Genomic DNA, 22,386 nt, shown 5'->3' with positions numbered 1-22,386 from the left:
TTCTCTCTCTCACTTCCACTGTACAAATAGTTTCCTCCATCCAATATGAATGAGAGGTCTTTGGTGTAAAAGCAATCATGTTGTGTACAAAAGCTGCTGTGGTCATGGATTGCACAAAAGGTAAGAGGAATTCTCTGCTTATCTGTCTTGACTGAATATTCTGCTCTAATCATGCCTCTGCCATTTGCTGGGTGGCACTTACCACATGGTGCTGTCTTTTTTGAGCAGAAGGAGGTTTTTCTGAAGGAAGCTTTGAAAATGAAGGAAGCATTTGTGGCAGTGACTCTACATTCTACCAGCAGACAGAAGGTATGCTGCTAAAAGCTTGTTTGGTTCAAACAGCGTCATGGAGTCACGGAATGATTTGGGCTAGAAGGGACCTCCAAAGGTCATCTAGTGAAAAAACTCTGCAGTCAGCAGGGACATCCTCCACCAAATCAGGTTGCTCAGAGGCTTGTCAAGCCCAACCTCGAGTATCTCCAGGAGTGGGGCCTCAACTACCTCCCTGGGCAACCTGTTGCAGTGTCCTATTACCCTCATGCTAAAGAACTTGTTCCTAACATCCAATCTAAATCTACTCTTCTCTCATTTCAAACCACTGCCCCTTGTCCTATCCCTGCAGGCCTTTGCAAACAGTCCCTCTGCAGCCTTCTCCTAGCCCCCTTCAGGTGCTTGAAGGCTGCTATTAGGTCTCCCTGGAGCCTTTTCTTCTCCAGGCTGAACACCCCAGCTCCCTCAGCCTGTTCTCTTAGCAGAGGTGTTCCAGCCCCCTGATCATTTTTGTGACCCTCCTCTGGACCTGCTCCATCAGGTCCATGTCCTTCCTGTGTTGGGGGCCCCAGAGTACAGGGGCTTGTAGTGCTGGTAAATCTCATTCAGAGGTCCAGCAGTCTTTTAGCTGAAACTTTTGGCAAGATACCAGAAGTCCTCTGTTTACCATGCTTCTGGGATGGCTTGCTTCAGTACTGCAGCTAAAATGTGCATGTTTTCTGGTGTGATTTTCATAATGTTCTGGGTTTGATCCTTCTCTCCTATTTCCTTTCCCACATTCATATATGTTTTAATATTATTTTTTTATTATTCTTTTTCCTATGTTCTGTTGGTGTTTGTAGGAAGCTTCCAGATTTTCATCTTACACTTTCCTCTTGAATATTTTGCTGGATTCTAAAACAAACAAGATAAAAGTACTGTGTTTTATCATATTTAGTAGCTGCATTTGAGAAGTGACACAAAAACTGAGACAGATTGCTCTATCTGAAGGTGTTTCTTTTACTGTGCATAATTGTGGATTGAGGAAATGAACTTTGTAGTGAGCAACCTAAGATTTGAATGTATGTCCAGAACATCAGGCTGAATTTTGGAGGTCATTGTGCAAAATGAGCTTCCATATACAAAGACCATGGTGGTTTTATCTTATTCTTCACCTAGGACACAGTATGATGGATACCCTTGCTGTGGCCTTACGTGTTGCAGAGGAAGCAGTGGAAGAAGCTATTTCTAAGGCAGAGACCTACAGTGACAGCCTGGTAACCTTTGAAACACTGTAACAAATGGATTAATTGAAACAGAGCAGTTGTGTTTCTTTTAATTTGGGTAGCTGTACGAAACCAAGTAGGTGCACAAGAAAACACAGAGAATTAGTATCTTAGAGCTGGAAGTGGGGTTTGTGAGCCAGTGTCCAAGGGGCACGTTGCATTTCAGAAGGTAACATGCAGTCTAAGTAGCTGTAATTTGCTCCCCCCAGTGCCAAGAGGCCATGTTACCCATTTCCTGACCTGTACAGTTTCTGGTTGTATGTGATGTTAGCAGCTACTAATATCCCTTTTCATGCAGGACAAGCAGAACGAGGCTTGTTACTTGCAGGAGCACAAGGAGGACCTCATAGAAGAGCTGGCTGCAACCATTGTGCAGAAGGTATGGCATGTATTTATTTTCTTTTCCCCTGGCTTGTTTAGCAGCCAAAACACAACCCCAGTGACATTTAACTCTTCTAACAGCAAAAAGGATGGCACCAATGTAGAGTGAGTGACAAGTAGCAACCTCAGGTCTGACAGCATAGGCTTAGTCAGCCATGTCCCACAGACACAGCAATTTATAAATGAGCTTCATCAAGTGACTGAACTGATGGCCTGCACCCTCAGAGCTGAGAGGTGCCACTCCCTCAGGTCTGTGATGTTGTTGCTTGGAAAATGAGGACCCTGGTCAATGGAATTTTATGCCTGTACTTCATTTCCTGAAAGGCACAAAGTTCTCCAGCATAATGAAGTGTGGCTCTTGACTCTACCCTCTGTTAAACCCTGCATCTGCAGCACACACCAAAAGCACTTGGTTAAAACAGAATCCTGTTAATGAGACACCCAAAGAAGCACAGAGCCCTCAGTGTGTTTGGGTTCTGGAAAGATCATTCTTCTCCTGCAAAGCTCACAAGCTGGCACTGATGAAGTACAGAAATGGAGGCCTAGTGAGAACAAACACCCCTTGAGTTTGTTTGGCCAGTTGGGAGCCAGGTGAGAGGAGGCAGGAGCAGAGTCCTGCTGAGCTCTCCTAAACAGGAAAGTAACCACTCTGTGAAGTTACTCAGGTATTCCTCCAGGCATGGATTGTGATTTCTGTGGTGGTGCTTATGCACTTGTAGGCATTGTGATTAGATGAGAAGAAACCCAGGAGAGCTGCCAGCAGCATCCCTGCGCAACGTGGAGCAAAAGCAAAGGGAAAGTCCAATGATAGCAGGGTTAGTGTAGCTTTTCTCCAAAGGACTCAGAGAGAATTTTCCGAGCCCCTTTTCTTCTTCGCTCACAGATTATAAAGAAGCAGAAGAGCAAGGCTGAGCAGGCTGAGGCTGACTTTGAATGGCCGGCGTCACGCAGCAGCGGGCTGCCGTCTGCCGCCGTCTCGGACCAGAGCATGCTGACGTTTCCAGGGAGCCGCAGGGGCTCCTACACCTTATGGGTGAGTGGCTTAGCAGCAGCCAGCCATGCTTTCTGCTGCTGAGTGAAGTCACAGAGAAGTATGTTTCCTGCTTGGAATGGTGTGGAGAGATTGCAGAGAGCAAGCATTAAACTGGTGTTTGGACAAACTGTCATAGAATCATAGAATCAATAAGGTTGGAAAAGACCTCAGAGATCATCAAGTCCAACCTGTCACCCAACACCTCATGACTAACTAAACCATGGCTTCAAGTGCCACATCCAGTCCTTTTTTGAACACCTTCAGGGATGGTGACTCTACCACCTCCCTCACTCCACCACCTCCCTGGGCAGCATGTTCCAGTGGCAAATTACTCTTTCTGGGAAGAACTTTCTCCTCACCTCCAGCCTAAACTTCCCCTGGCACAGCTTGAGACTGTGTCCTCTTTTTCTGGTGCTGGTTGCCTGGGAGAAGAGACCAACCCCCACCTGGCTACAACCTCCCCTCAGTTGTGTGCTTCCTAGCACACCACGGGCTGTGGAAGTGCATCACAGACACTGAGTTTGTGATATGAGATATCTCACTGCTTCATTTGAGTGCTAACAGAACTCAGTGCCTCAGTGTTTATGCCTTAAAACTTATTATATAGAATTATAGAGTGGTCTGGGTTGGAAGGGACCTCCAAAGGTCATCCAGTCCACCCACCCTGCAGTCAGCAGGGACATCTCCCACTGGATCAGGTTGCTCAGAGCCTTCTCAAGCCTGACTTTGAATATCTCCAGGGATGGGGCCTCAATTACCTCCTTTGGCAACCTGTTGCAGTGTTCCAGCACCCTCATGGTGCAGAACTTGTTCCTAACATCGAATCTCAATCTGCTCTTCTTTGATTTCAAACCACTTATGCTCACTTAGGTTTTATGTGGAGTTTTGCTGAATGTTGTATTTTCTCTTGTGCGGTGGTAGGGTTATGTAATGGTTTTTCTCTCCTTATCTATGTGAAAGAAAATAACCACTGCCAACATAAAAGAGTAAGCCCAGCTGTAGAGCACCATTTATGTCTTACACTAGAGGGTATTTCCTCTTTCTTTCACTTATTTCTCAGTACACTGCCTTTAGTTCCTACTATAGAGCTGAAGAAAATCTGACAAACTGCATTAGTAACATTTTAAGAGCAGCAGCAAGGGAAAAGAAGTGAAAATCAGCTATAGGCTTGGATTAGGTTTACAGCTGGACTCAGATGATCTTTAAGGTCTTTTCCAACCTGAACAATTCTATGATTCTGTGCTAGGCTATTTCAGTCAGAGAGGGAGGGCAGTGACAGATGAGTTCCAGTGCTGGTGTATGCTGGCAGTGAAAATAGAGCCATGCCAAAATATGACAGTGGGCTGGAACCGTTGAGACACAGACTTGCCTTCTCATTCCCTGCTGATTTTCAAGCTGAAGCCTTTAAGCTGCTGCTGTTAACAAGTCAGGGTGAGCATGTTTAAGCACTCTGCTCTGTAGCTCCTAGTCAGCTGGCTTGTGGAAAGGAAGAGCCAGGAGAGGGAGTGTTAATTTTGTGTCTGATTCGGTGGAGTTTTCTTCCTGGAGCTTAAGGATGGAACCTAAAGAAACACACTGTTCAAATCCTCAGTTGCCACACCAGAAGTTCTTCTGCATATGCAGAACACAGCACATTTTGAGATTCTGTTCTGAAGCAACAAGTTTGAGTCCCAGTTTGGTCTGCAAAATAGTAGACTGTGGGAAATAGTGGAGTAGCAAGGATGTCACCCTCAGGTGAGGAAAGCTGCAATGACCAAATTTCTGCAGTCATCAGTCAGTGCTAGAGATCCAGGTGTGTACAGTGCTTTATAAGGACTTCTGCTGTGTTTACAGGGAGCACACATTTCTCACTGTTTAGTCCAACTGTCTTCCCACAATGTGCTAAGAACAGAAATGAATTTGACCATCTGGTCTGGATTCTCTCACCCCTCCCAAAAATTCAATTTCTGCCTTTTGCTTTGGCAGGATTGTTTGATTGTTTTCCTTTGTCCTCTAAAGGGTGCTCATGGTCATCTTTGCAGTGCTTTGAACAGAGGAGAATTCTCTTAGTGTAATCAGACCCCAGCATCTCTTGCTTACAGGGTAGAGGGGAGTTGTTATAATCCCAGCTATATCTGTGTGATGCTGCCTGCCAAACCCTTTTTCTTCTAATGGCACCTGTTTGTCTGCAGCTCATCCATATCAACCAGTAACTTCCAGTGGGCTCTGGAAGCCCTGCATTCCCTCCCTGCTCATCCCAAATCCCTTGCTTTGAAATCATCATTAAATACCTCAGACTTTCTCTCTGCAGTATGAAGCAAATGCTGCATGCAGAGAACTTGAGCAGTGTAAGGTGGGGACAGCGCAGTGCCAAGAGACCTGCTGCGTGCAACCTGCTTGACTAGAGCAAACTCTATTGATCTGCACATCTCCCTGAAATATGTTATTGATTGTTTAACTGCAGTACTGTGGGGTGATAGTAGCTATAGATATTTTCCTCTTAGATTTCAAGGTCCCTTGCCCGTACTAAAAATAGTGACACGAGGCTGAATCTTTTATTTCCCCATCTCATAAAAGGAGATGGATGGCACCATCTGTTTCTCATTACCAGTGAGCAAAGGTTGCACAACCTTGGGACAGGAGGAGTTTAGAGCAATGGGTGGGTGCTCTTCTGTTCATCCAGTCCATTTCTCCCTAGCACATCATTGCCAGTGAGAGCAGAGGACCATTTGGCATGTTGTATCCCATTTAAACACCATGAGAGTGCAGGCTTCCTGGTGTGTTCTAAGTGCTTTATTAGTGCTCTTTATTTTGCAGCTAAAAGATTGCATATATAAACAGAACCTCATCCATAATTTATAGCATATAAACCAGCTAGGGATAGAGGGAAAAGGAGGATTTCATTAAACACACATTATGATGCACCTCAGGGGAAGCAGACATTTACTGGTTAAGCTAATTCTGAGGTCCATAGTGTAATAACAACACTTGTTTGGTTTTATTTTCTTTCTTGTTTTTCCCTTTTCCCCTTTGATTTTGATGATTTTTCTTTTTTTCTTAAGAGAAGCCAAGTTCCCTAAGCCTGAGGTCCAGCACTGCTTTGGAAATCCCTGGAGGTTTTGCAGGTGCTTGACGCCTTTGTAGGTTTGTCTCAAAGAGATATTTGAAGACAAGTTTTCTGGGGAGGAACCCATCCTGTTCAGCAGTTGTATGACACAGTGGGAGAGCTGTTTCAGCTTGACTTTGCAGGCAGTTGATACCAGCTGACATCAAATCCTACCTGGCAGCAACCCTGTGTCAGAAACAGCATTTTTGTGTCTAATTAATCAATGTGTCCTGCTGTAGGCAAGATGTAGCTTTTAGCTTTCATACATGAGCTGGGATCAGGAGGCTGTGTGAAAGGATACAGTATTTGCTTTATTTACAGAATCACAGAATCAACCAGGTTGGAAAAGACCTCAGAGATCATCAAGTCCAACCTGTCACCCAACACCTCATGACAACTAAACCATGGCTTCAAGTGCCATGTCCAATCCCCTCTTGAACACCTCCAGGGATGGGGACTCCACCACCTCCCTGGGCAGCACATTCCAATGGCCAATTACTCTTTCTGTGAAGAACTTTCTCCTCACCTCCAGCCTAAACTTCCCCTGGCACAGCTTGAGACTGTGTCCTCTTGTTCTGGTGCTGGTTGCCTGGGAGAAGAGACCAACACACACCCTCGCCCTGTTTATTGTGCTTATTATGAGAAGATCCAAATGTCTCTTAAGTGCTTTCCAAGTCTTGCTGTCATCTGCTGATTCTGCAGGTGAAATGTTGTCCCTCTAAAGCTGTTTATTTAGTTTGAGATGTCTCTCTGGCAGAAGATTTCTGCTTCTTGGGTTTATAGTATTACTCATTTACCTGACAAACATCAAGGAGGATAGTTTTGGATGCTATGCTATGATCAAGCCCATGAAGGCCTAAATTCAGATGAATTGCACTTAAAATCAAGATAGATTTTAAGGCATTAAAGGGAGTAGGAAAGAGGACAGACAAAGTGGTTTGCTGCACTAGCACAGGTTAGGATCTGCTGGAGAGCAGCCTCATGGAGAAGCACCTGGAAGTCCTGGTGGACAGGTTCTCCATAGGACAGCAATGTGCTCTGGCAGCCAAGAAGGCCAATGGGATCCTGGGGTGCATTAAGAGGAGTGTGTCCAGCAGATCCAGGGAGGTTCTCCTCCCTCCTCTACTCTGCCCTGGTGAGGTCATATCTGGAATATTGCATCTAGTTCTGGGCTCCCCAGTTCAGGAGGGACAGGGATCTGCTGATGAGAGTCCAGTGCAGTGCTACAGGGATGATGAAGGGACTGGAGCACTGCGCTATGAGGAAAGGCTGAGAGCCCTGGGGCTGTTTAGTCTGGAGAAGAGAAGACTGAGAGGGGATGTGATCAATGTCTATAAATATCTGAGGGCTGGGGTATCAGGAAGGAGGAGACAGGCTCTGCTCAGTTGTGCCCTGTGATAGGACAAAGGGCAATAGATGGAAGTTCCACCTCAACATGAAGAAGAACTTCTTTACTGTAAGGATCACAGAGCACTGGAACAGGCTCTGCAGAGAGGTTGTGGAGTCTCCTTCTCTGGAGACTTTCCAGCCCTGTCTAGATGTGTTCCTGTGTGGCTTGTGCTGGATTCTCTGGTCCTACTCTGGCAGGGGGCTTGGACTCAAAGCTCTTCAGAGGTCCCTTCCAACCACTAACACCCTGTGATCCTATGTTCTTATCCAAATAAGAATCATTTGTGATTTTTTCAGCTTCATTTTCTTTTAAAGATGCTCTCCTAATACACTGCTGGGCGTCACAATGCTTTAAGGTCTAACTTCAAACCTGTGCTGCTCAGTGCTGGGCTGCCTGACAGGTCTGACTTTATTTTTAGATGAAATCAGGGTGTCTATTGTCATAGCGAGCAGCAAACAAACAGAACACTTCGCTCTGCCTCTGTCAAGTGGGAGTTTGAGTAGGAGATGCAGTGATGCTTTCTGATGAGTGAGTGCCCTGCTGAGCACAGCTTTGTAGAAGAGGGTCAGAACGAGATGTGGAAAGTTGCACAGGGCACTGAGCAACCTGGAAATACCAGGGAAGGAACTCTGTTGGAAAGGAAAAAGAAGTGACTTTGTGAGAGGCTGCAGGTGGACTTGAGATGAAAACCACAGAGTTGGCAGGGTTGGCAGGGACCCCGAGGATCAGCCAGTTCCAACCCCCCTGCTATGGGCAGGGACACCTTACACTACAGCAGGGTGCCCAGAGCCACATCCAGCCTGGCCTTCAAAACCTCCAGGGATGAGGCTGCCACCACCTCCTTGGGCAACCTTTTCCAGTGTCTCACCACCCTTATGGTGAAGAAAAACTTCCTAATGTCTAACCTAACTCTCATCTCCTCTAGCTTGGATCCATTCCCCCTGGTTCTGTCACTCCCTGACACCCTCAAAAGTACCTCACCAGCTTTCCTGTAGGCCCCCTTCAGATACTGGAAGGCCACAATAAGGTCTCCTCAGAGCCTTCTCTTCCAGCTCACCTCCTTCCCCTATCCTTTTGAGCATGTCCCAGTGCTAGTAGCAGCTTAGACTCACATTGCCCTACACCAGAACCAGGGATCTGGCCTTTGTGGTTGCTCAACTTTCTCATCTGCAAAGTAATACAGAAATGCTGTCATCACAGGATACTAACTGAGCTCTCAGGACCTGCAAATGAAAGGTGCCTTATGAGGAGAGGCTGAGGGACCTGGGGCTTTTTAGTCTGGAAAAGAGAAGACTGAGAGGGGATTTAATAAATGTATATAAATATCTGAGGGCTGGGGATCAGGAGGGAGGGGACAGGCTCTGCTCACTCGCTCCCTGTGATAGGACAAGGAGGAATGGATGTAAGCTGCAGCACAGGAGCTTCCACCTCAACACAAGGGGGAACTTCTTTACTGTAAGGGTCACAGAGCACTGGAACAGGCTGCCCAGAGAGGTTGTGGAGACTCCTTCTCTGGAGACTTTCAAGGCCCATCTGGATGTGTTCCTCTGTGACCTGAGCTAGATTGTATGGCCCTGCTCTGGCAGGGGAGTTGGGCTTGATGATCTCTTTGGGTCCTTTCCAACCCCTGACATCCTGTGATCCCGTGTTATGCAGCTGGGAAGCATCTCCTGTCTTTGTTTTTTGCTGTTTTTCTAAAGATGTCATAGAAAATTCCAAGTTTGAGAGGAAGAGAGAAGCAAAGGCCATGGGGGAACATGTGAGTGACAGGTGAAAAGACAAGGGCACCTGCAAAGGCACTGCTTAGGTTACAGCTGCATTGGTACCTCTGCCTTCTACTTCTGTCAAAGCACCTAGCAATTGATTTACCAGAACCTCCAGTGGGCTTGTTCACATCAGTGCCTTGCATTGATTCAACTGTGCCATTTTATGCTGCTAGCACTTCCCTAAATCATTATCCCCCTAAGTACAGTAAAAGGCTTGTTCGGACTCCTACTCTGGAATCAATATTTAAATATCCCTTATGAGTAGCTTACAGAGTTTCATTTCTGTTTGGTTATTTTCACAGGTGGGGCTACTTATTATTTGGTAGAGGAGGAGTCACAGAATCATAGCATCAATAAGGCTGGAAAAAACCTCAGAGATCACCAAGTCCAACCTGTCACCCAACACCTCCTGACAATTAAACCATGACTTCAAGTGCCACATCCAATTCCCTCTTGAGCATCTCCTGTAATGGTGACTCCACCACCTCCCTGGGCAGCACGTTCCAATGGTCAATCTCTCTTGCTGGGAAGAACTTCCTCCTCACCTCAAGCCTAAACTTCCCCTGGCACAGCTTGAGACTGTGTCCTCTTGTTCTGGTGCTGGGTGCCTGGGCAAAGAGACCAACCCCCACCTGGCTACAACCTCCCTTCAGGTAGCTGTAGAGAACAAGAAGGTCTCCCCTGAGCCTCCTCTTCTCCAGGCTAAACACCCCCAGCTCCCTCAGCCTCTCCTCACAGGGCTGTGCTCCAGACCTCTCCCCAGCCTCACTGCCCTTCTCTGGACACGTTCAAGTGTCTCAATGTCCTCTTTAAATTGAGGGGCCCAGAACTGGACACAGTACTCAAGGTGTGGCCTAACCAGTGCTGAGCACAGGGCACAATGACTTCCCTGCTCTTGCTGGCCACACTGTTCCTGATACAAGCCAGGATGGCATTGGCCTTCTTGGCCACCTGGGCACACTGCTGGCTCATGTGCCTCAAACACTGTGGATTATGGTTCTGTGTGGTGCTATGTAGGGCTGCTTGCTTGCTCAGCAGCGATGGATTTGTTGGGGAATAATCTCCTACCTCTCTCCCATCTCTGGATTCATCAAGGTCGGCTAATGGAAACTGAACCAGAATGAATGCACCCCCAAATGGAGCTCTACATGTTATTAGCTGTGCAATTCATCCTGCTGACAGACCCATTCCTGATTAGCTGAGCAGGATGGGTTTTTTTACTCCTTTTAAAGGAAAATGCTTTTAAGGGGACTGGCTGCCTTTTGCAGGAGAGGAAGCTTTCTCACAGCCTGCTCGTGAAGGGTTTGTCCTCATGGCTGTGTTATGAAGTTCTATGAAGTGTTAGAATCATAGAATGTTTTGGGTTGGAATGAACTTTTAAAAGTCATCTAGTCCAATCCCCCTGCAGTGAGCAGGGACATCTTTAACTAGATGAGGTTGCTCAGAGCCCCAACCAACCTAACCTGGAATGTTTCCAGGGATGGAGCATCTATCTCCTCCCTGGGAAAACCTGGACAGTGTTTCACACACACACACATATTCTTCCTTCTATCTAGCCTGAATCTCTACTCTTTTAGTTTAAAGCCATCCCCCCTTGTCCTGTCACCACAGGCCCTGCAGTAAAGTTTGTCCCCATTGTTCTTACAGGCCCCCTCTAAGTTCTGAAAGACTGCAATAAGGTCTCCCTGGAGCCTCCTCTCCCCCCATAAACAGGGTTGCACTGCTCCCAAGCTCATGCTGTCTCCTTCCTGCTGGGGGACCTTACTTACTAAAGGGTGCACTAGCTGTGGGTGCCCAGGGAGTGCTGCTGGGATGCCTCAGGTGGGTGGGACCTGCTGGTTCTGTCTGTGCATCGACTGCATTCATAGAGCAATGCGTGGACAAGGTAGTCACTACTCAAACTCGCACTTTGCACGGCAGAGGACTCTGCTGCCCAGATCCAGAGGTCCCCTCCTTGCCCTCAGCCCTGACATTGAGGGTGCAGTGCCTTCAAGGGCTCCTGCCATGGTGACCCTGCAGGTTTTCAGTCCCTCTTGAAGCTGGAAAAGTCTTTGATCTACTCTTATTAAGTGCAGAATACATTGCAATTAAACCAGAGCAAAGAAACAGGAGAGAAGTGAGGAGAAAAACATGTGTGAGCCAGAGTACTCTTTGTAGAGCTCAGGCACTTGCTTATGGGATGTATTTTGAATGATCTCTTGGACTTCTCTTTAGAAGGAAGAGGAATTACCCATAGTCTTTCATCTTTGGAGGAAGAATGTAGAACTAAATCTCTCTATATTCTTTCTAAATAGATATCAAAGAGTTATCCCAGGTAAAGAAGGCAGAGATTATCAACATTAAACTCAAGATACAGACATGTGTGCTTTAGAAAAAAATTGTTCTTGCTTTTGGTTACTCCTTGTTATTTATTCAGTGTTCAGAAGCATGAATTTGTCAGTTAAGTGTTAAGTAATAATAGGAGACATGGAATGTGATTTACTTTTTGTTCACACCTTCCTTAATCTTCTTTCTTTTTCTGGAGGGCAGCAAGGAAACAGGACTGTAGATGCAAAAATTGCTCCTTTTAGTGCTAGCCCAGTACAGGATGAGGGCTGAGCTCTATCCACCTACTCATTATAATCATGCAGCCCAAATCCTCTGAAGAAGGATTTAAAAAATGAGAAGAATACTAAGTGTGGAATATCTTTTTGAAACAAACATCTTCAGGGTGCTGGAGCCCTGGAGCAGGCTGCCCAGAGAGGTTGTGAAGTCTCCTCTGGAGACTTTCAAAACCCACTTGGATGTGTTCCTGGGTGACCTGCCCTGGGTGATCCTGCCCTGGCAGGGGGATTAGATTCAATAATCTCTGGGGGTCCCTTCCACCCCCTACCATTGTGTGATCTCACAGCAGATGCCAGCAGGCAGGATTTGGTGAGGAACTCATCTCTAACTGAGTGTCTGTCAGTGCTGTAAGTGTCTTTTGCCAAGCTGTGCTGTCCTGCAGAGCAATCCAGTGTGCGGCACATGACTGAGGAGCGTGTGCAAGAGAAGACAGCAGATGAGCTGTTGGGTTGCAATGCCACCTGCTGATGTGTCAATTGATTGCAGAAACCAACTGCCACAGTACTCTGCTGTCTGACTGCACACAGGCAGTGCAGCCTTGCCATCCATCATCAATAGACCTGAAGCACCACCTGGCTGACAGGGTTTTTTTTAGCTGAGGAACCAGAACTTTTGATTACAAAAGGTGCCAGTAGCTTTGCCTCAGAGGAAAGGATTCTCTTCATCTCTCCTGTCGTTATAAATCATAGAATCATTTTGGCTGGAAAAGAATTTGAAGATCATCAAGTCCAGCCACTGACCCAGCACTGCCAGGTCACCGCTAACCCCTGTCCCTCAGCACCACCTCTTCACAGCTTTTAAATCCCTCCAGGGATGGTGACTCCACCACGACCCTGAGCTGTCTGTTCCAGGGCTTGGCAACCCTTTGGGGGAAGACATTTTTCTTGATGTCCATCCCAAACCTCCCATGTTGCAACTTGAGGCCATTTCCTCTTTTCTATCACTTGTTACCAGAAACTGACCCCCACCTCACTACAGCCTCCTTTCAGGTAGTTGTAGAGAGTGATGTGGTCCATACTGAGCCTCCTGCTCAGGACCATTACATTCCTGCCTCTTTATAACATTTGTGTTTAGGCTGCTGTATTATTGGATGCTTTCAGCTAATAGACTGGATTGGTTCTTCTGCTCTGAGATCTTGTTGCTAGCCAAGTTTGTAGACAATTAGTAAAAGGTTCATGCGCCTCACACTAGATCAGGTTGCTCACAGCCACATCCAGCCTGGCCTTCAAAACCTCCAGGGATGAGGCTTCACCACCTCCTTGGGCAACTTGTTCCAGTGTCTCACCACCCTCATGGGGAAGAACTTCTTCCTAATATCCAATCTGAATCTACCCATTTCTAGTTTTGTTCCACTCCCCCCAGTCCTATCACTCCCTGACACCTTCAAAAGTCCCTCCCCAGCTTTCTTGTAGACCCCCTTAAGATCCTGGAAGGCCACTGAATTAGAATTAGAATGCTGTCATGTCTTGATGATTTACATCTCTTCAGATACAAGAACTACAGAGAATCAACAAAAATAGCAGAGTTCTGGTTCAACAACCTCCTCCAGCAGCTTCATTTTGTCCTTTTCCAGGATATGTTTTAGCTTGGCATTACTCTTCTCTCCTTAAGCCTTCTGTGATGTTGAACATCATCAGTGAGAAGAGATACTTCTAGCAGAGCAGTCCAAGACAGATTTTATCAAAAATTCATGTGAAGCATGGGAAAAGGATAAGAATGGCCCCAAGCCAGCCTTTGGAGGCACCAAAAGCTTTTTCCCTTGCTGCAGCTGGAGGGATTTTCCTGGGAATTAGCAATAATTCCTGAACAATACTAGTTTTCTGCTCTCCACAAAGAGCTGGCAGGAGCTGGGGAGCAGTTTCCCTCTGGCCTGGCCCTAATGTCTCAGCACACAGTTCTGAGGGATCAGCCTGCTTGAAATCAGCTTGTTTGGAGAAGCTTGTTTGTCATCTTAGGCTGCTAAACCACATGGGACTGGGACTGCTTTCTTCTCTGTGGCTCCTTGTTGTTCAGTGCTTTTTTGTCCAACAGGTCCTGCATGCTCAGCTTCACCTTTTTCACCCCTTCAAGCTGTTCTATATCATGTGTAAGATAAATCTCTCCTATAGCGCAGGTGCACCTGGGCTAGCTTCAGATGGCTCAGGCAGTGCCGGTAGCAGCACAGGCACCAGTGGTTCAGCTGTGAGATGTTCCTTCTTCTGGCTTCTTCAGCACCTCTTTTCTCTCAGTCTTTGCCACACACGTGGAAAAAAGGTGTCCAGAGGGAATATTCTTGGTCCTGTGAGAGTAGTGACAAGCACATAACTTGCTGCTTTTGCTATGTAATAGCATCAACACAGAGACACCGCAGGATAAGGCAGGCGTGAACTGGACCTAATTTATTGTAAGAATGAGAAGTTCAGCAGTTGTTGCTTTACAGTGAAGTGAAGTTATAACCTGTCATAGTTCAGCCTGCAAGTTTCATAGAATCCTAGAATGGCTCAGGTTGGAAGGGACCTCAGAGGTCATCTCCTCCAACCTCCCCACCATGGGCAGGGATGCCTCTCAACTAGACTCAGCTGCTCAAGGCCTCATCCAACCTGGCTCTGAACAACCCCAGGGAAGAAGCAGCCACAGCCTCCCTGGGTAGCCTATTCCAGAGTCTCACCAGCCTCCTGCTGAAGAACTTCCATCTAAGCTAGAGTCTAACCCTGATCTCCCTCAGTTTCAAACCATTCCCCCTTGGCCTGCCTCTAGACACCCTCATGAAAAGTCCCTCTGCAGCCTTGTTGTAGGATCCCTTCAGGTGTGGGAAGGCAGCTCTAAGGTCCCCCTGGGAGTCTTCTCTTCTCCAGGCTGAACACCTCCAGCTCCCTCAGCCTATCCTCATAGTAGAGGTGCTCTAGCCCTTGGATTTCTTTCTTTCTGGTCCATGGCAGAATAAACAATTTCCCTTCTCCTTGCACAGCATCAGCAATGCACCTCAGTGAGCAATCTAGTGCTGAAACACATTCAATTCCATTTTTGGCTGCTAGCTTCCCTGGGTGTCCTGGTTTGAGGCCAGGCAGATCCTCTCCTGCCCCCTGCTAGTGGCAAAAGAATGATACTAACATAAATGGATTGTGAAGTGATGGAAAGTTTAAATGGAAAAGCAGCAAGTGTTTTACAGAAACTTCAAGCACAGTGAGTGATTGGCCATTGGAATGTGCTGCCCAGGGAGGTGGTGGAGTCACCATCACTGGAAGTGTTTGAGACTGGATGAGGCACCTGGGGCCATGGTTAAGTTGATGAGATGGTGTTGGGTGATAGGTTGAACTTGATGATCTCGAAGGTCTTTTCCAGCCTGGTTTATTCTATCCTATCCTATCCTATCCTATCCTATCCTATCCTATCCTATCCTATCCTATCCTATCCTATCCTATCCTATCCTATCCTATCCTATCCTATCCTATCCTATCCTATCCTATCCTATCCTATCCTATCCTATCCTATCCTATCCTATCCTTGTCCTATCCTATCCTATTCTGTTCTGTTCTATGACAAAAGAGATCCCAAAGCAGACAGAGTCCCATTACAGCATACCCAAAAGCCTCCCAAGCAGTTCCCTTCTCCCCACCTGAGGGTATACCCAAAACCACCAGGGCTCTTTCTTCCCCCCCACTGCTAGGCTGGTCTCAGGCTGGCCAGGTCTGAGACCGCCCCCCCACCCCCCTTCTCATCCTTGCATTAGGCCCAGCCAGGCTAAGAGCCTTGAGATACTCCTCCACCTTTACTTGATAGGGAGCATCTCCCATGGGAGCAGAGAGGGAAGAAAGAGGAAGAGAAGGACTTTGCAGATGGATTTATAGGGTGCAGGATATAATGGATATGAAACACACTGTTTCCTGTGTCCATCTACTGGGCTGGACACTCAGGACACCAGAGGTGTATCTTGTGTGGCAGCAGCAGGAGGCACCCAGCCTGAACTGCCACACTGGGTGACTTGAGTGCTCACACTAATGACAGTAAAGAATGTAATCATTAAGCATTTCTGGTTTTAAATTGGGCTTTGGGGTTTTTATTCCCACAGAGGTCTCAGTCTGCCTTCTCCCTGGCTAGTGAAGAGACAGCCAGCAAAGGACAAGAGCCTGTATCACCTGTGGCTGAGGCTCTGTGGAAGCCGCAGAAAGGACAACTGAGGAAGGCGAAGGAACGCAAGCTCTCTGCACTGCCCAGCTGGAAGAGTGTGGACAGGCTCAATGAAACAAGTAAATATTTCTAGTACGGATACGATTCTTCTTTTGGCTCCCACTCACTCATGGAATGAGTCTGACTGAAAGACAGGAGGCTCTCCAGGGAATTTCCCCTGACCCTTGTGCTTGCAGAGGTCACACAATGACATAAGTGCAGGCTGTCATTGCAGGGGGTGGTTCCTGCTCCCGGGGGGACTCTGTTGCCATTGCCTCTCTTGTTCTGCCTGTAGTGTTCATCAGGCTGCAAGAGTGTAGCACCAAGCAACACCTGCACAGAATCAGAGAATCCTAGAATGGCTCAGCTTGGAAGGGACCTCATGCATCATCTCCTCCAACCTCTCTGCCATAGGCAGGGACACCTCTCAACTAGACTCAGCTGCTCAAGGCCTCATCCACCCTCATTCAGGCTGGAGGCAGCCACAGTCTCCCTGGGCAGCCTATTCCAGAGTCTCACCACCTTCCTACTGAAGAATTTCTTCCCCAGATCCATTCTAAACCTACTCTCCCTCAGCTTCAAATCATTCCCCCTTGTCCTATTGCTGGACACCCTTAGGAAAAGTCCCTCTCCAGCCTTCCTGAAGCAGCCAAATCCTCTTTGGGTGTAGTGGGGCCCAGGGATGGGGGCTGCCCATCAATTTAATTTGCTTATCTGTCATGCCAGTTGGTAGCCTGGAAGCCTAAGGGTTGGACAGTGTCAGTACACCTCCTGCCCCCAGAAAGAGGTAGTAAAGTAGTACTAAAATCTGACTTAACTAAGTGTGCATTCAGCTCCCTGTTGGAAGTAGTGTTCTCCTGGGCATTTCAGTGGAAGGCCTACTTTTAAGTAAGGTGCTTAATTGGGTGCTTAAATTTAAGAACCCACTTCAATCCCATTGAATTCAACTGTTGAGTAATTTAGCAACTAACAATTGCTTAACTATAACAGAATGACAGATTGACCCAGTTTCCTTTCAGGTACTCTGCTTGGAGGATTTGTTCTGCTTCTTTCATCTGAGAACCACGTTTGTGATGAAGTCATGGTGCTTATTGAGCTTGCAGTAAATCCCTGATTGTGCTAATAGGTGTAAATGGGATCTCACCTATGCTGGAGTGAAGCAGCTCTGGATTAAGATACAGAAAAGGAAAGAAATCTCAACTGACAGTTCAGGGTGGCAGTAAAGGGTGGTCCCTGTACTCAGCACTGGTTAGGCCACACTTTGAGTCCTGTGTCCAGTTCTGGGCCCCTCAGTTTAGGAAAGATGTTGAGTTGCTGGAAGGTATCCAGAGAAGGGCAACAAAGCTGGGGAGGGGTTTGGAGCACAGCCCTGTGAGGAGAGGCTGAGGGAGCTGGGGTTGCTTAGCCTGGAGAAGAGGAGGCTCAGGGCAGACCTTATTGCTCTCTAAAACTCCCTGAAGGGAGGCTGTAGTCAGGTGGGAGTTGGTCTCTTCTCCCGGGTGGCCAGCAGCAGAGCAAGAGGACACCATCTCAAGCTGTGCCAGGGGAGATTTAGTCTGGATGTTAGGAACAAATTCTTCCCATAAAGAGAGATTGGCCATTGGAATGTGCTGCCCAGGGAGGTGGTGGAATCACCATCACTGGAGGTGTTTAAGAGGAGACTGGAAGAGGCTCTTAGTGCCATGGTTTAGTTGATTAGATGGTGTTGGGTGATAGGTTGGCCTCAATGATCTCGAAGGTCTTTTCCAACCTGGTCCATTCTATTCTATTCTATTCTATTCTGTTCTGTTCTGTTCTGTTCTGTTCTGTTCTGTTCTGTTCTGTTCTATTCTATTCTAGTCGCACATGTCTGTTACTGACGTTCTCTCCACCTTCCCAAATCAGTCTTTCAGATAAAAGCTTTGGTCCGAGCACACTTACACTTTTAATTACTCATCACCATGACTTTAAAGAGTGCCTTCAGATTGAGTGTGGCAGCCTGGCTCACACCATGAGAGAGCTGATGGAGAAGCAACACTTGCTTTTGCCCATTACAGAATCACAGAAACATTCAGGTTGGAAGAGACCCTCAGGATCACCAAGTCCAACCCAGAACCCTGCTCTACAAAGTTCACCCCTAAACCATATCCCCAAGCACCATATCCAAACACATCCAGGGCTGGTGACTCAACCACCTCCCTGGGCAGCACATCCCAGTGCCTGACCACTCTGGGGCCTGTGGGCAGCTGGCCGTGCAGTGAGCGATCACAGCTCTCCTTGTGGCTTTCCCACAGATCCACCTTCCATGTTCCAGAGCACCGATGGGAACTGGGTGGCTCTGCAGAACGTCGCCTTGCCTCGTCCTCGGATGCTGGCCAAACCAAAGAGCCAGGTGTTCAAAGCCCTGGAGAATGAGTCCAGCATTGTGTCTGCTTATGACGAGATGGGCTCAGACAGCGAGGATGACTACGACTGGAACGTGGCCTTGAACAAGCTGCGCCGGAGACCTCGCCACTCACCGGACGATTTCTATTACACCAACTCCCAGTATGGTCCTGACTGGGCTTATGGCAACGACCAGTACCAGGCAGTGACCTCCCCTTCCTCTGGGTTGTACACCAATACTGAGACACTGTTCTCTGACTCGGAAACTTCTTCGGTAAACTCCTCCCAGGAAGTGAAAGGACCTAGTAAACTGCTCTGGTTACAAAGCAGAACTCAGAGTGATGCTCCCAGGGTGGAAAAAAAAACATTTCCACGGAGAACTGGATGTAAATTTCAATCCACAGGCAACCAGCTTGGAGTATTCTGACAGCAGTGAGACTGAAGAAGTCCAGTATGACGTAGAAAAGAGATCGAGAACGTGGAGGAAGAGCAGAGAGCTCTCTGAAGAACCAGGTGAAGACAAAGATCTTACAAAAGCCAACACAATGAATTTAAGTCAGGTAATTATGTCTGAGCTTAAGCAATATGTGCTCAAAAAGAGCTGGGCAAAACTAATTAAGCTATGTTGGCAGGAAGGTGTGAGTCTGGAGTGGGAGGTGGAGTGTTCCTGAAAGCTTTATCTTTCATCCTCGGGCCTCCTGAGAAGAAGCAAAGGCAAAATGTTACCTCTGTGAACAGACTTTGCCTCTTTCTCATATCCCACTGCCATTGTCAGTGCTGTAAAATAGAGTGCTCTTAAAAGAAAACAAAGTCGGGCTCTGCCAACTGCTGCTGCTGTTGACTAATCACTTGGTTTGTTGCATTTGTGGGGGGCTTTTAACTCCTTTGTTATTGAAAGAAGAGGTGCCTCATGCCCGGGGTGGTGAGGGGAAAGGCTTCTGTGTGCTGTTTGCAAGCTTTCTACTAAGGGAATAAAGCTACTGAGCAGCAGAAATTGGGAGAGGGCTTATTTTGAAATGCTGTCCAAGTGATGGCTGCTTTTGCTATTCAAGCTACCGAGGTCTGCCTTCATAATTATTAATCATCTTCATAATTATTAGTCGTGGGAATAATATTGCTGTATTGGCTTTCCTTGCCTCTTTGAGAGGAGATGTTGCTTAGCTGAGCTGCAGTTCTTAAATTTCTGATGGCAAGTCATTCAGTTGCTTCAAGTGAAGGAATTGTCTTCATCAGGAGCCTCCTTCTTTGATCAGGAGCTTCTTCACTGTGAGGGTTGCAGAGCACTGGAGCCTGCTGCCCAGAGAGGTTGTGGAGTCTCCTTCTCTGAAGATTTTCAAGTCCCATCTGGATGTGTTCCTGTGCAACCTGTGCTAGATTCTATGGTCCTGCTCTGGCAGGGGGGTTGGACTTAATGACCTTAGGAATAGAATAGAATTAACCAGGTTGAAAAAGACCTCAGAGATCACCAAGTCCAACCTATCATCCAACACCGTCTAATCAACTAAACCATGGCACCGAGCACCCTACCCAGTCTCTTCCTAAACACCTCCAGTGATGGTGACTTCACCACCTCCCTGGGCAGCACAATCCAATGGCCAATCTCTCTTTCAAGGAAGAACTTCTTCCTAATATCCAGCCTAAACCTCCCCTGGTGCAGCTTGAGCCTGTGCCCTCTTGTTGTGTTGGTGGTTGCCTGGGAGAAGAGACCAACCCCCACCTGGCTACAACCTCCCTGTAGTGGCAATCAGGTGAATTTGGGTCCTGCTCAGGTGGCACAGCTCCAGGAACCACATTGCTATGCCCTCAGCCATTAATTTTATGGAACAACCGTGAGATGTTTTCAGATTTTCTGCAGGGGCTCACAGAAATATCCCTCTTTCCAGAGTCATTACATGTTGGGCAGGAACCCTGCTAGCCAGACTGGCAAAATGATTTTGCTTTTCTTTTATCAGCACATGTAATGTGCTTTCTTTCTAGCTTCCCTGCAGAGTGAGCAGACCTGCGTTTTTCTAGGAAGCTATTTGGTTTTCTTTCTGTGTCTATACAGCAGTTGCACCATTCCTCTCCTTTCTTTGTAGGATTTTGATGATTTATCAGAAACAGATCTAAGCAGTGAGCATCAGAATACCAAGCCTGACCTTATGGAGGAGGAGCTTAAATCCAGGTTATTTCACATTGCTGCTAAAATGAGCGACAAGGAAACCTCTTCTGGTGAAGAACAAGAGTCAGAACCTAGAACAGACCCCGAAAACCAGAAGGAGACTTTGTCTTCAGAGGAAAATGGCAGAAGTATTCAGGAAGAGTTAAAGAAGGTAAGTGGTTGCTGTGGAGGAATGGGGACTCTATTCAAAAAGTTAGATTATAGATTCTACATCCTTGGACATAAATCAAAGTTTGACTGGACACAGCCCTGGGCAGCCTGATCTAGTTGACCCGGCTTTGAGCTGAAGGCTTAGACTAGGCAATCTCCAGAGGTCCTTTCCAAGCTGTGATTCTCTGCTTCTGAGTGCTTTAGCCATGGACTGTGCAGCAGTTAAGTACCTTCACCATGGTGTGTGCAAATACCTCCCTGCTGTACACATGACTTTCCTAAGGAAATCAGAGAAGAGTTTTAGCACCAGCTTTGTATCCAGTCTGCCTTGGCTGGGATTTACAGAGGCAAACTACCACTGGCAAAGTAGCCAACAGCACACACAGGCTAGCAGGGGCATGACATGCTGCAATTCAAGTCCAGAATTAAAGGCTGTGAATAAGATTTTTCTATAATGCTGCTGAATGGTGAACTGACACCCCCCTTCCCCCCCCCAAAAAGGCAAACAGATGTTATGTGGTGTACTTAGCTCTGCACAGTAATATTAGCTGGGTTTTCCTCTTCTGATTTGATTATCTCCCTAACATTTCTATGTCAGTTATTTAAAATAAAGCAAATATTAGTTGATTTTTCCCCCTTTTCCTTCAGTAAAATTTCCTTCATTTTGAAAAAGTTAGAGACATCAACTTCAGCAAAAAGGGCATAGTTGGAGCCCCTAATGCTTTACTGGGCTTAGTCATTCCTGCTCACAGTATTTATTCTTTCTGTCTGTAATAAAGAGAGCAAAATATCTCAGTGCTATTCATGGTCATGCCTTCAGTGGAATCGATAGCAGAGCTTGCTCCAGCTGTGGAGAAACAAGCAGGCTGCTTTCATTCTGACCCTTGGCAGTTGTCCTTAAAGGTGATTTAAACTCTTCTGACCATGTCTTCTCTTGGAAAAGTGGCTGACCAACAGCTTAGAACGAAATCCTGCCGGTGCCAGTGTGGAATAGCACTGATGGCCATGGTAACCTGCAATACAAAGGCATAGCTACATTCGTCGCACATGCCAGCACTTTAGGGCAGGTTGGTGGCATGTCTCAATGGAGACAGGCATAGAAAAGGTATTTTCAGGGTGCCAGTCATTTTGGAAGTCACAAGTCACAGGGGAGTGGACGTGGCACTTGGTGCCATGCTTTAGTAGTCATGAGGTCTCAGGTGACAGGTTGGACTTCATGATCTTTGAGGTCTTTTCCAACCTTATTGATTCTATGAAGTCCCAATCTGCTGTCTCTGTAAGAAGCCTGATTTTTGGACTGCAGATCTTTGAGACTGGCACTTTAACATTCTTGGCCAGGGACCCAGGCTTCTGACCTGGGCATCAAATTTGAAAGGAGCTCTACAGAAACACTGACTCTGGGCAATTAAAAAGAGAGCTCAAGTGCCTACAATTTTGAGCTTCTGCCCACAAATTAAAATACTGAATTTTATCCATCTTCTTAGATTTCAGCTGTGCTGCTTGTCTTTGTTAGCTTTTAGTCAGTCTTCTGTTCTCACAGGCTTATTTTGGAACCCATTAGCAACTGTAAATTACAGGTATAGGAATTTCTAGGTATAGTACCCCTTGGCCATAGAATAAGATAAAAGTTGTGGGTTGTTGTGGTGGTGTTTTTTGTTTTAATTAAATCACTGGAATTGAAGTACTTGGTACCCATTAAGATTTGACTTTCACATGTCTGCCCCTTCAAAAAATCTGGATTTCTGTTTTTAAGGGAAACTGAGAATCTCCC

At 46.8% G+C, this 22,386-nt stretch overlaps 1 protein-coding gene across 1 annotated transcript in view; it reads left to right on the top strand.

Moving 5' to 3' along the window:
• Window positions 1–22,386, top strand: part of MYRIP (myosin VIIA and Rab interacting protein) — a 148,689-nt gene that overhangs the window by 105,796 nt on the left and 20,507 nt on the right. Inside the window, 8 exon segments of the mRNA XM_054177164.1 lie at window positions 229–309; window positions 1,429–1,526; window positions 1,834–1,914; window positions 2,800–2,949; window positions 15,843–16,020; window positions 18,214–18,662; window positions 18,664–18,864; window positions 20,383–20,616. Coding sequence (XP_054033139.1) covers window positions 229–309; window positions 1,429–1,526; window positions 1,834–1,914; window positions 2,800–2,949; window positions 15,843–16,020; window positions 18,214–18,662; window positions 18,664–18,864; window positions 20,383–20,616 — 1,472 coding nt within the window.

The sequence above is a fragment of the Dryobates pubescens genome, chromosome 38 (genome assembly GCF_014839835.1).
Source record: "Dryobates pubescens isolate bDryPub1 chromosome 38, bDryPub1.pri, whole genome shotgun sequence".
Classification (NCBI taxonomy): domain Eukaryota; kingdom Metazoa; phylum Chordata; class Aves; order Piciformes; family Picidae; genus Dryobates; species Dryobates pubescens.
Note: the sequence above shows the minus strand (reverse complement) of the source record. Positions and strands in the feature narration are given on the sequence as shown.